This window comes from Ceratotherium simum, chromosome 4, assembly GCF_057802395.1.
Source record: "Ceratotherium simum simum isolate JZ-2026a chromosome 4, ASM5780239v1, whole genome shotgun sequence".
In the NCBI taxonomy this organism is placed as follows: domain Eukaryota; kingdom Metazoa; phylum Chordata; class Mammalia; order Perissodactyla; family Rhinocerotidae; genus Ceratotherium; species Ceratotherium simum.
In genome coordinates, this window is record NC_141903.1 from 87,729,830 (window position 1) to 87,742,734 (window position 12,905).

At 33.5% G+C, this 12,905-nt stretch overlaps 1 protein-coding gene across 2 annotated transcripts in view; it reads left to right on the forward strand.

The window, feature by feature from the left end:
• Nucleotides 1-12,905, forward strand: part of AP3B1 (adaptor related protein complex 3 subunit beta 1) — a 254,487-nt gene that overhangs the window by 71,865 nt on the left and 169,717 nt on the right. For both annotated transcript variants that reach the window (XM_004420431.3, XM_087430137.1), the window contains exon 6: nt 2,054-2,120. In XM_004420431.3, coding sequence (XP_004420488.1) covers nt 2,054-2,120 — 67 coding nt within the window. The remainder of the gene's footprint in view (nt 1-2,053; nt 2,121-12,905) is intronic.

Below are 12,905 nucleotides of genomic sequence, written 5' to 3' on the forward strand. Positions count from 1 at the left end.
CAAGATCATTTTGTGTTTCTGGTATTGTTTTATGTGCGTTAAGATGTATAAAGATGGTGGAAGATGGATTATCATATGTTTGAGGAAAAAAAATGACCCATATGCCAAATAGTTAAAGGCAATCTATAATTGAATAAGATATTGGCATATGATATGTATGTATATATAGAGGCACACTAACAGTGCCTTTGATAGGATAGGGCTCAGATGATCCTGGAGGGTTTCATGATTAATGAAGATGTAATGAAATGGGATTACTTAGGAAAGATTGCTTGGGGAAGGGAGATGAGCTGGAATTTGAAAGAATTCAAAGGTTTGAATGTTCAGATAATTATAATAGTTAATAATAAACTTATATAATGTTTGTAAAAAGTAAAAACTTGTTTTCTTAGGTTAATTGTCAGGCAAAGTTATATCATGCTTCTCACTCATTATCTTTTCTTGTTGTAAACTTGCAGAATAAGATCCAAGCTCACTCTGACAGTTTGAAAGTCCATAACTGGGCTCCGTTTTACCTTGACAGCCTCAACTCTTACTCTCCTTGCCTTGAACTCATAGTTCAGTAGCTCGGTTCTGCCTGTTAGTCCTCTAGATAAAATGTTTTTATCTCGTTACCATCTCTTGTTCCTACTTTGGTCTCTACCTAGAAAATTTCCTCCTTTCTCCAGCTCTAAAGTCAAGTTGTTTAAAATTCATTTGAGATGTCACTTCCTATAAGAAACCCTCCTGCCTCCATTGGTGTCTTTCCTTGTTATCCCCATAATCCCTTATACATACCTCTGTTTTTTTGTTTTTTTGTGTGTGTGTGTGAGGAAGATCAGCCCTGAGCTAACATCCATGCTAATCCTCCTCTTTTTGCTGAGGAAGACAGGCTCTGAGCTAACATCTATTGCCAATCTTCCTCTTTTTTTCCCCCAAAGCCCCAGTAGATAGTTGTATGTCATAGTTGCACATCCTTCTAGTTGCTGCACGTGGGACGCGGCCTCCGCATGGCCGGAGAAGCGGTGCATTGGTGTGCGCCCGGGATCCGAACCCGGCTGCCAGTAGCGGAGCGCACGCACTTAACCGCTACGCCACGGGGCCGGCCCCATACCTCTGTTGTATGAGGGATTATATTTGGGATCATATTTACTGGGCTGTCTTATTTATCTTTTTGTTTTTTGTGAGGAAGCCCAGCCCTGAGCTAATATCCATTGCCCAATCCTCCTCTTTTTGCTGAGGAAGACTGGCCCTGGGCTAACATCTGTACCCATCTTTCTCTACTTCATATGGGACGCCACCACAGCATGGCTTGACAAGCAATGCGTCAGTCCGTGCCCGGGATCCGAACCTGTGAACCCTGGGCCGCCAAAGTGAAGTACGCAAACTTAACTGCTGTGCCACTGGCCCGGCCCCTGTCTTATTTATCTTTGTATACCCATTGTTTAGCTTCTCAGTAAATGAACAACAGTTGAATTCCATGCTAGGAAGAAATTATATTGTTATCAATATTTCAGTGCTTAGAGCTACTATTAAGCTGTGTTTCTCAGGTTCTGTACATGTGTAAGCCTTTGCTTATATTTCTTGGTTTTAGATGGCAAGTTTTATAATGCGTGTATCCATCAGTGAACTAGAATGATATAAAATTCTTATTTGGAAATTCTGTATATTTGTTTTTGACAATTATGTATCGATAGTCAAAAATGATTGCTATCCTGTTATATTTTCCTCCAGTTAAAAAAAGAATTTGTGGTTTATCTACTTGGAATTGCTTTCTAAATGTTTTCTAACTTTTTTTTCAAGTGGACTTGTTCTTTAAATACTTTCTCAGTGGTATTAGTATCTGGGTTTAATTAGTATGAACAACTTTAGAGAGAAAGATTAGGACACATTTGGGAGAAAAACCATCCCATTTTACTTTAAATTTGTTTTCTGTTTGTTTCTGTCTTTGCATAATTCTTGCTCTCCCTCTCACCTTTTAAAATTTCTCAATATTCTTGAAATGATTAGCTTCATTTAAAGTTGGAATTAAAAGAAAAAATTTAATGTAAATTATTTTCTCTGTATGTTTCAGCCTTGATCCAGAGCAGAAGGAAATGTTAATTGAAATAATTGAAAAACTTCTGAAGGATAAAAGTATAGTAAGTAATACCTTGTATGTCAAAGTAAAATTGTGCTTTATTTACGTAGTGTCATTTTACCATTGTATATGTGATATAATTATTCTTACTGGTTTTGAAATGGTATAAGTATTAATGGAGCTCATTAAAATCCTTGAAGAATAAAAATGTCCATGTAAAACGAAGGATTGCGTTTAAAATTTTAGTTTGTTGCATGTTTCTTCATCAGAGTCTGAAGAAGAGCAAGTTGGGAAAAAAACTACTTTCTTAAATCTGTGGCTAAATTGTTGACTGCCTTTGGTACCAAAGTTTTATTTCAAGCAGTGATTTATTAGGATTTTAAAGGCTGAATTACCTGGAAACAAAATAAATGTTTTAAAATGAAGTATTAAAGAGATATTGAAAAATTAGAAGAATGTGTTTTAGTATCATAAATGTGTTTTTTAAAAAAATAAAAAATTTTCATATGTACAAGGCTTTTATTGGCTGGTAAGAATGATCTTACGGGCTAATATGAGTCATCTTTTGAGAATATACTTATCTCCTTCTTGTACCTTCCCCAGTCCCATTCTTTGTGTGTAGTGATAATGAGATCTAGGAAGAGTAATGGCCCATCGGGTCTGTGAGCAGACCCCTGGAGGAGCTGGTGTAAAGATGTCTTTGATGGAGGCTTCTACATTCACCTAGATGGTTCAAAACATTGAGGAAAACAATTCCAGCTCATCTTAGGATGATATCACCTGGGAGCATGTAATACCTGGGAGCATGTAATATCTGTGTATAGCAGCTTTCAAATACAGTTGCCACTAGCCCCATATAGCTATTGTCATATGGCTTAGCGTATGGTCTGTCCTGGAGAATGTTCAGTGTGCACTTCAGAGAAATGTATATTGTGCTATTGTTGAGTGGACTGTTCTATAGATGTCTGTTAGGTCTAATTGGTTCACGGTATTGTTCAAGTCTTCTATTTCTTTGTTGATCTTCTGTTCTATCCATTATTGAAACTGCAGTGTTGATGTCTCCTACTATTATTGTAGAGCTGTCTATTTCTCCCTTTAATTTTGTCAATGTTTACTTTATATATTTAGGAGTTCTGATGTTTGGTGCATATATGTTTATAATCGTTTTTATTGTCCTTTTGTCATTATAACATGTCCCTCTATCTCTAGTAATGCTTTTTGTTTTAGAGTCTATTTTGTCCAGTATAAGTACAGCCACTTCAACTTTCTTATGGTTGCTGTTTACATGATATGTTGTTTTCCTTGCTTTTATTCTCAGTCCATTGGTATTTTTGAATCTAATGTGTGTCTCTTGTAGACAGCATATAGTTGGATCTTGTTTTTTAATCCAGTTTGACAGTGTGTGCCTTTTGATTAGATCATTTAATCCATTCACATTTAATGTTATTATTGATATAGTTGAATTTATAGCTGCTATTTTACTTGCTTCTCTATGTCTCATATCTTTTTTGTTCCTCATTTCTCCTTTACTGCTTTCTTTTTACATTAAGTGAATATGTTCTGTTGAACATTTTAATTCCTTTAATGAGTTTTTCACTATATATTTGAAAATTTGTATTATGCATGAGATTATACTTGAAGATTTCATTCCTAGGCTATCCAGCAAATTTGTTTTAGTCTATAATGTAGCAGAAATCTTCACTGCATTTCTTCTGTAGTGTTTAGCATAATGTAGAAGGTAAGCAAATATAGATTTGCTCAATAAATGAAGACAGAGAAAAGAAATTTGATTCCTTTTTGTCTTCTGTATTGCATACTTGTTATCTGCTTCTGGGACCCAGATACAAAATCATTATTATTGATAATGTGGTAAAATTGATTTTAGTAATAATAAAAAACGTTTAGTTTCTTCTGTGTGCAAGGCATTTGCTAAGTGATGTGGAGAATATAGTAAGATCTACAAGAAACAGATCCTATATTTTAATGTAGTTTGCCATGATTTCTGCTACATTACAGACTAAAAGGAATTTGTTGCATGGCTTAGGAATGAAATCTCCATATATAATGTGTGCATCTCTTCTCAAACAAGATACATCACAGGTGAAAACAACAGTCTTTGGAATTAGAGAGAGTTGGATTTCTGTCTGAACTTCTGCCACTTAGTAGCTGTGTATTAATGCTTCATAAATTTCAGTTTCCAAATTTATAGGGCTTATAATTTCTAATGTATAAAAGTTTTTGTTTGTGTTGAAAGAGCTATTGTATATAAAACCCTCAGCAGAGTGCCTGACATCATAATAGGGGTTAATAAATATTCCAAATAAGAAATAAATGACTCAAAAGGAATGTAAAAGATGATTTCTTTGTAAATTTGGAGTATCTGCTCTTGATTTCTGACCATTTATTTCCAAAATACAGTAGAAAAAATATTGACTACTTGTTCATAGTAGGTATTTAATATTTGTTGAATGATTGTGGAATTAATTTGTTATATTCTTGGTGATAGTAATTAGGGGTTTAGTATTATTTTTAACATTTTGCTTCTCAGATGGTGTGTGTCATGCTCAGTGTTCATAGGTAGATCTTTTGGGGGCTGTGACAGCCTGTAACTCTTTTTTCCTAAAGTGTTATATAATATATGTTTATTTTTTAAAAATTAAAAATCCATCTATGTCTATTTTTCTATCTATATTAAATAGCAGTAGTTTATACTGATTCCTCTAATTTCAGTGCAACAGCACAGGGTTCCTTCCAGCTTCCTACCTTTTCAACTTCCTTCAACATTAAGAAACGTGGCTCCCGTTATCCACAAAATATTTACTTATTTGCTCAGTCCCAGAATGCAGAGAAGATGTTGTTTCAGAATTGCCAGCATGTACCACTGTGAGGAGTAATGAGTTGGGGACTACTATTTGAGTTAACTATTGGTTTAGAGTTGTATTTATCTTTAGTCTTACTTCTTTGATGCTATTGTAAATTGAAATTGCTAAATCATTATATCGTTGAACTTGTTATATTGGTATATAAGAAAGCTATTGATTTTTGTATGGTAATTTCATATCCTGCTTCTTTACTGAATTCTTGTAGGGTTTGATTTAGTTTTGTTATTCGTTCTCCATAGTTTATTCTAGAAAATGAATCATCTGTGAATAGAGGTGATTTTACTTCCTCTTTTCTAATTCCTATGACCCTAATTAATTTCTCTTGTCTAATCATATTGGCCTATACCTTTAGTACAGTGTTCAATAGTAGTGAAGATGGTGGGCATCTTTGCCGGTTTCAGTCTAAAGGAAATGCCTGTAGTGTGTCTGCTTTAAGTAAGATGCTGACCCTGAGGATTTTCTCTTTATCTTTGAAATATTATGTTTTATGTGGTGTTTCAGGGTTACTTGATGTGGGTCAACTTTTTCCTGTGGGTCAGTTTTTACCCAGTCTTTTCAAAATGTAGATTCAGAATTTATATTATTTCTAGCAGTGTTTTTGTTTAAGATTATGGTTTTAAATTTTAGTTCTGTTCAATTGTTACTTTTTCTTCTTTAGGGATTTCAATTATTTGTAAATTGGATCTTCTTTGCCTATCTTACATTTCAATCACAGTCTCTCTCAACCTTTTTACTTCTTTACCTCATTTTTATTCTCTTGGTTTTTCTCTACTTTTCTTTTTTTTTTTTTTTTAATTTTTTGTTTATTGCAGTAACATTGGTTTATAACATTGTAAAAATTTCAGGTGTACATCATTGTACTTCTATTTCTGCATAGATTACATCGTGTTCACCACCAAATACTAATTACAACCCATCACCACATACATGTACCGAATGATCCCTTTCACCCTCCTCCCTCCCCCCTTCCCCTCTGGTAACCACCAATCCAATCTCTGTCCCTATGTGTTTGTTTATTGTTGTTATTATCTACTACTTAATGAAGGAAATCATGCGGTATTTGACCTTCTCCCTCTGACTTATTTCACTTTGCATTATACCCTCAATGTCCATCCATGATGTCACAAATGGCTGGATTTCATCATTTCTTATGGCTGAGTAGTATTCCATTGTGTACATATACCACAGCTTCTTTATCCATTCGTCCCTTGATGGGCACTTAGGTTGCTTCCAAGTCTTGGCTATTGTGAATAACGCTGCAATGAACACATGGGTCCATGTACCTTTACAAATTGGTGTTTTCAAGTTCTTTGGATAAATACCCAACAGTGGAATAGCTGGATCATATGGTAGTTCTATCCTTGATTTTTTGAGGAATCTCCATACTGTTTTCCATAGTGGCTGCACCAGTTTGCACTCCCACCAGCAGTGTATGAGAGTTCCCTTCTCTCCACATCCTCTCCAACACATGTTGTTTCCTGTCTTGTTAATTATAGCCATTCTGACGGGCATCAGGTGATATCTCATTGTAGTTTTGATTTGCATTTCCCTGATAGTTAATGATTTTGAACATCTTTTCATGTGTCTGTTGGCCATCTGTATATCTTCTTTGGAGAAATGTCTGTTCAGGTCCTTTGCCCATTTTTTAATTGGGTTGGTAGTTTTTTTGTTGGTAAGATGCATGATTTCTTTATATATTTTGGAGATTAAGCCCTTATCAGATGTATGGTTTGCAAATATCTTCTCCCAATTGTTAGGTTGTCTTTTCGTTTTGTTGATGGTTTCCTTTGCTGTGCAGAAGCTTTTTAGTTTGATTAGTCCCATTTGTTTATTTTTTCTATTGTGTCTCTTGCCCGGTCAGACGTGGTGTTTGAGAAGATGTTGCTAAGACTGATGTCGAAGAGCGTACTGCCTATGTTTTCTTCTAGAAGTTTCACAGTTTCAGGTCTTACATTCAAGTCTTTAATCCATTTGGAGTTAATTTTTGTGTATGGTGTAAGGTAAGGGTCTACTTTCATTTTTTGCATATGGCTATCCAGTTTTCCCAACACCATTTGTTGAAGAGACTTTCTTTTCCCCATTGTATGTTCTTGGCTCCTTTGTCAAAGATTAGCTGTCCATAGATGTGTGGGTTTATTTCTGGGCTTTTGATTCTATTCCATTGATCTGTGTGTCTGTTTTTGTGCCAGTACCATGCTGTTTTGGTTACTACAGCTTTGTAGTATATTTTGAAATCAGGGAGTGTGATACCTCCAGCTTTGTTCTTTTTTCTCAGGATTCCTTTAGCTATTCGGGGTCTTTTGTTGTTCCATATAAATTTTAGGATTCTTTGTTCTATTTCTGTGAAAAATGTTGTTGGAACTTTGATAGGGATTCATTGAATCTATAGATGGCTTTAGGAAGTATGGACATCTTAACTATGTTAATTCTTCCAATCCAAGAGCACAGAATATCTTTCCATTTCTTTGTGTCTCCTTCAATTTCTTTCAGAAATGTTTTACAGTTTTCAGTGTACAGATCTTTCACCTCTTTGGTTAAGTTTATTCCTAGGTATTTTATTCTTTTTGTTGCAGTTGTAAATGGGATGGTATTCTTAATTTCTCTTTCTGCTACTTCGTTGTTAGTGTACAGAAATGCAACTGATTTTTGTATGTTGATTTTGTATCCTGCAACTTTACCATATTTGTTTATTACTTCTAAAAGTTTTCTGGTGGATTCTTTGGGGTTTTCTATATATAAAATCATGTCATCTGCACATAGTGACAGTTTCACTTCTTCCTTTCCAATTTGGATCCCTTTTATTTCTTTCTACTTTTCTTTAATGCCCCTTATTAAATTTTTATTCAATTATTTTCTTCCAGGGGCACCTTCCAATTTAATTTTCATGTCTGATTATTTCCCCCCCCCCTCAATTTCTTTGCTGGTTTCAATCAACTCCTGTTTCATTTCTTCCTGATATCTTTTTTCATTTTTGTTCTCTGTTTTTGAATTTCTGATTCATATTCATTTTTCCAGTCTTCAAATGCTTCTTTGAGGGTACTTCATTCATTTTGGAGTGTTGTGTCACAGTTTTCTTTTGCTTCATCATTGATTTTTTTGTGGGTAATACTTATGATTACTTGCATCTTTACATTTCTTTGGACAGGGTTGGTAGTTTGAGTTTGAGGTAGTTTGCGAGATTCCTAGTACGAGAGCCCTGTCTCTGTCAGAGTAGCAAAGTATGTTTTTTTATTAGATGGCTTTTTTGAGGGAAAGCATGCATAGGAAGAGGTGTATGTCCTAAGATTATGTAGGGTTTTTTTTTTGTCTTGTAGGATCCTGAATTTCCTCCTATTTCTTTTTTCTGTCACCTTACAGTTTCTAAAGGGCTCCTCTTCCTCCATCTCTTCTTTTTTTGCTGAGGAAGATTAGCCCTGAACTAACATCTGTGCCAGTCTTCCTCTATTTTGTACATGAGTCACCACCACAGCATGGCTTGACGAGTAGTGTAGGTCCATGCCCGGGATCCGAACCTGCAAACCTGGGCCACCAAAGCAGAATGTGCTGAACTTAACCACTATGCCACGGGGCCGTCCCCCTCCGTCTCTTTTTTTAACGGTTTTCTCCTTGAAACTTTCCCTTTCCAAGATAGCTTTGTTGACATCCCCCTCCCCCCCCAACACACACAGTGAAGTCCCTTCCTTGTAATCTGCTCTATCAGGAATCTTTTGCAGTATTTTCACACTTAGAGTACTCTTTTTCTTTATGCTGTTGAATTTAGTTCCCTCTTATGCCCATCACCAACTCCTATCTGCTTTGTTCTGGGAAGTTTTTTCTAGACTGTCGTGGGTGTTTGTGAAGTTTTATGATAGAAGCATGAAAGATAATTCTCTGGGATTTAGGACTTATTTTTATATTTACATGTAATTTGAAGTTTGGAGGTTCTCTGATTTTTAGTTATGCTTAGGACATAGGTTTTTGTCTTTTTAGTTTTTCTGGGTTTGGGGTGGGAGAGTCACATTTACCCGGGTACCATTAACTTGTCTATCCAGTATTTAAATTAATTATGTTTTCTGATATTTTTTTTCCTTTGTATGGTTATAATCTGTTGTAGAAAGGTTAAAAATATTCTGATATCTATACAGATATTTATAGATCTTATCTTTATTGTTACTTTTCCTTGTCTCATGTAATACTTTATTAAAGGAAGACAGCTGTATTTCATCTCTCCCCCTAATTAATAACATCAGCCAGGACATTTAAAATCAATAAGAATCCCAAGTCATTTTTTTGTTTAAAAATTTCTCAAATGAGCCACGTCTCATTTATTTCCACATTTTGAAAAGGAATTTTTTGTTATCAGCAGGAGCTTCTTGGAATTATCATGATGATGATGACATTGCTATTGCTGCTGATAAATGTAAATTGGAAAAATGTTAATCTACTTAAAAACTTTTCTTCATTTAACCTCTGTTGATTTTGAGATATACCTTCTATTGCTTCTTTTAGCCTACAGGAAGATTTTCTTATAGTTGAGATCTCAAAGAAAATTGGTTCTATAATTCTCATTTTAAGGAAAGGTGGAAATATAGACAGATTAACATAGAATGGTTTTTTCTTTTATTAGAGAAAGACCAATATTTGTCATATGAGTAGTCCTTTCCTAAAAATAAATTGCTGGGTTTAGGAATATGGTTATGGTCATATAACTGGAAGAACATTTTATTGTGACTTAGGTAACTGTTATCTGAAGGTATCTGTAAGTTTTAAAAGATAGAATAGAAATCTCACAACTCTAGTCAGTGAAATCGAAAGGGAATATTTTATCAATGTTCTTTCATTCCCACTCAACTGTTGTAACTTTTCTTTATATAATTCCTTTGTTGTTCCTAGATTTACCGTTTTCATCCTATTTTCTCTGTTTAACATGTGCTAAACACTTTTCTTCTTTACTACAAACCTTTCCTAATGTTCAGTTATAAATTCTTTTTTTAAATTTACAACTGTTTCTCTTGTGTTTCTTTATTTCTCTTATTTTCTTTCTGTAAAGAAAATGTTAATCCATATTTGTTGAGCAATATAAGCATAGCAGTGGACAGTCTCTGTTATTTTAGAACACCTCAAAAGCAGAGTGGTATTTATTTCCTTTTCCTTTCAGGTTAATTTTAAAGAAATCCTTTTGATAGAATTTAACTTTCTAGTAGAAAACAGAGTTTCTTGGAAAACAAATCAGTCAATGCCTACTGAAAAACTGAGTTGTTTATTTATATTTTTTTGATGACAAAATTTTCTCTCCTTAATTTAGCTACAAAATGATGTTTAATGAATATATTGGTAGTTCATAACTAAACTGTGCGGGCAAGACACCATTTTATAAGTTATTGATTTAATGTTGGTAACAGCTTCACTGTTGTGGGCAAAAAACACACCTCTGAGTTCGTGCAGATGTTTTATTGTGATAGATCTATTATCCAGCTATTAGAAGATAAATGACTGATCTTTCCTATTTTCCATGCCTCAAGAAAATTGAAATAAGAAGGGGAATATCATTTGGGCTGTATGATTAGGGCAGGTTGGATGGCCATTAATTTAAGAGAAGAAAATCTTGGCAGCATTGGCCAACTTATACCATATTATCAATCAAACCTTGATGCACTTCTTGTGATGACCCAGCACTCTCAGGTTTTTGCAATGTTAATTAGAATTCATGACAAAATAGATGCAAGGAAACGTTTTGTACCCTTCATAATTTTATAGAAAATTTATTGTTATTAGAGGAACCATTTGCTTAGTGTGATTTTTTTCATTACCAGCTTGTCAACTAGCATAGATAATCTGGAGAAAATATGAACTCCATAGATGGGGTGTCACTTTTGTTGATGGTTCATGTAGTTTACCTTGGAGCACAGCTAATGGCTGAAGTTCATAGCAACAGCACAGAAAAACGTGGCAACCAAGGGAAGATAAATGAGCCATGTTTATTGCTTTAATATAAAAAATACATAAATGGGAAACTGCATTTGAATTTGATGAGCTCATTGCTAGTTTTGTTGGAGTGATTTATTTTTCCCCTTATATAAAAAGCTACTATTGACACAGTGAGATGGAAATTAACTGTCTGTTTTTGGGAAACCAATATTTTTGGCTTTAAAATCTGAGTAGATCATTTTATTTTAATTCTGGAAGTTTTATAGAATATTGAACATTTAATAGACCAAAATTATCAATTCTTCTGGCAGTGTTTAGCCGAGGGTCAGTTTCTTAAAACCATACAATGAAATATCTAAAATGGTCAGTTTTATTTTCTGAAGGTATTTTTCTTTACATTTTTCCTAATTGTTTTTGTTTCTTTAAATTTTATTTGTACTTAAGTAATTATTTTCTTTCTTTTTTCATGTTATTTGCTAGTACTTTAGAATTATTTTGTACCTATAGCTCTGGGTTTAATAAATTTAATACCATATGGTAGCTTATTTTCCTTTTAATGGTTGTCTACTAGACACTTTAAAAAAAGAATCTCTAGGCTTAGGCAAAATAACTCGATTTTATGTAGTATTTCTTAAATTGAAACTTCGTTTAGTTATTATTTCAGTTTCATGGGTTATTTTATTCTAAGTGGTATGTACTTTAACGCCCTTTACCAATTGATATATCTTATTAATATAAGATTAATATAATTAATATAAGATTGACATATATAAAAATATAAAAGTATAGATATTTTTCATGAATACTAAGTTATTCTATAGTTGAATGTCATAAACTTAGTTGTTTTAAGAGATTTTTAAATGATATTAATTCTAACCTTTTAGAAATATGATTATCACAGAATATAATTTTTGAAGAGTGATTTATGCAGAAGATATCAAAATGTGGTGTTGAAAACTTGAACTTAACTTCCTTTCCATATCAATAGCAAATAGAAAATTATACATATAATACATTTTTATTTAGTTCACACACATAATCAATTCTTTGCTTTCTCGATTGAGGTGCATACATGCTGGGACCAGCAGGCACCAGTACATGGGCAGGGCTGGAGTCAATAAATGCGGCTTCACGTTTGTGCTGATTGGTAATTCATAAAATCCCCACAGGACTGGAAACTTGTTTAGCATAATAGCAAGTCTATATTCTGAGCTGTTTTCTTTCAATTGTATTGTTGGTTGCATATTAATAAACTAAATGTTAGCCAAGTAGAGGGACAAACACTAAAAATATGAATATCATTGTATCTAATATTTTTCAAAAAGTACCATTTCAGTAAGTTATATTTCTATTTAATTGCTTATTTTAAGTCATTGGGGAAATTTTAGACACTAAAATGAAGATCCCTAGTGTTTAAAAGGAATATGATATTAATTTATTTTTTGAAAACCGTTATTATGTTTTTGGCGAACTGCACATGTATCAGTGGTACATGTATGGAAGTATTTGTGTATTAAATATTCTGCTTAGCTTGTATCTTTATAACAAAGAATCTTAACTTCACCACTTTGCAAAAGCATGACAATTCCAAAACCAGCATTTATAGGTCATTAATTGGTCTTGGAGAAAGCTGCCTTTTGTTGGTAATATATTATTTCAACTTATACACATTGGTAGATAAGTGATAATAATGTACTAAAATTGTAGCCTGTGTGTTTTCTTTGTAAATAAATTATATTGGTAAAAATTAACAGGTGGATTAAAATGTCTAAGATTTGAAAGTGTTTTTGTACCAAAAACATTTATGACTTCCTCACACATTTTAAGATAAATTCATTGTGGAGTTATTGTCATTTTCATTTTAAACTGACATCATGTGGTCCTTGTTATTGTCTCGATTCTTTTTCTGAATATTCTTACGTACTGAATAATGAATCTTTAGATTAGAATTCAGGTTAGCTTTAAAAATGAAAAATGTGTGTGATGAATATGTTTAATCCACATGTGAACAATTTATTGAAATTTAACCTGACAAAATAAAAACTTAGCAGAATTTC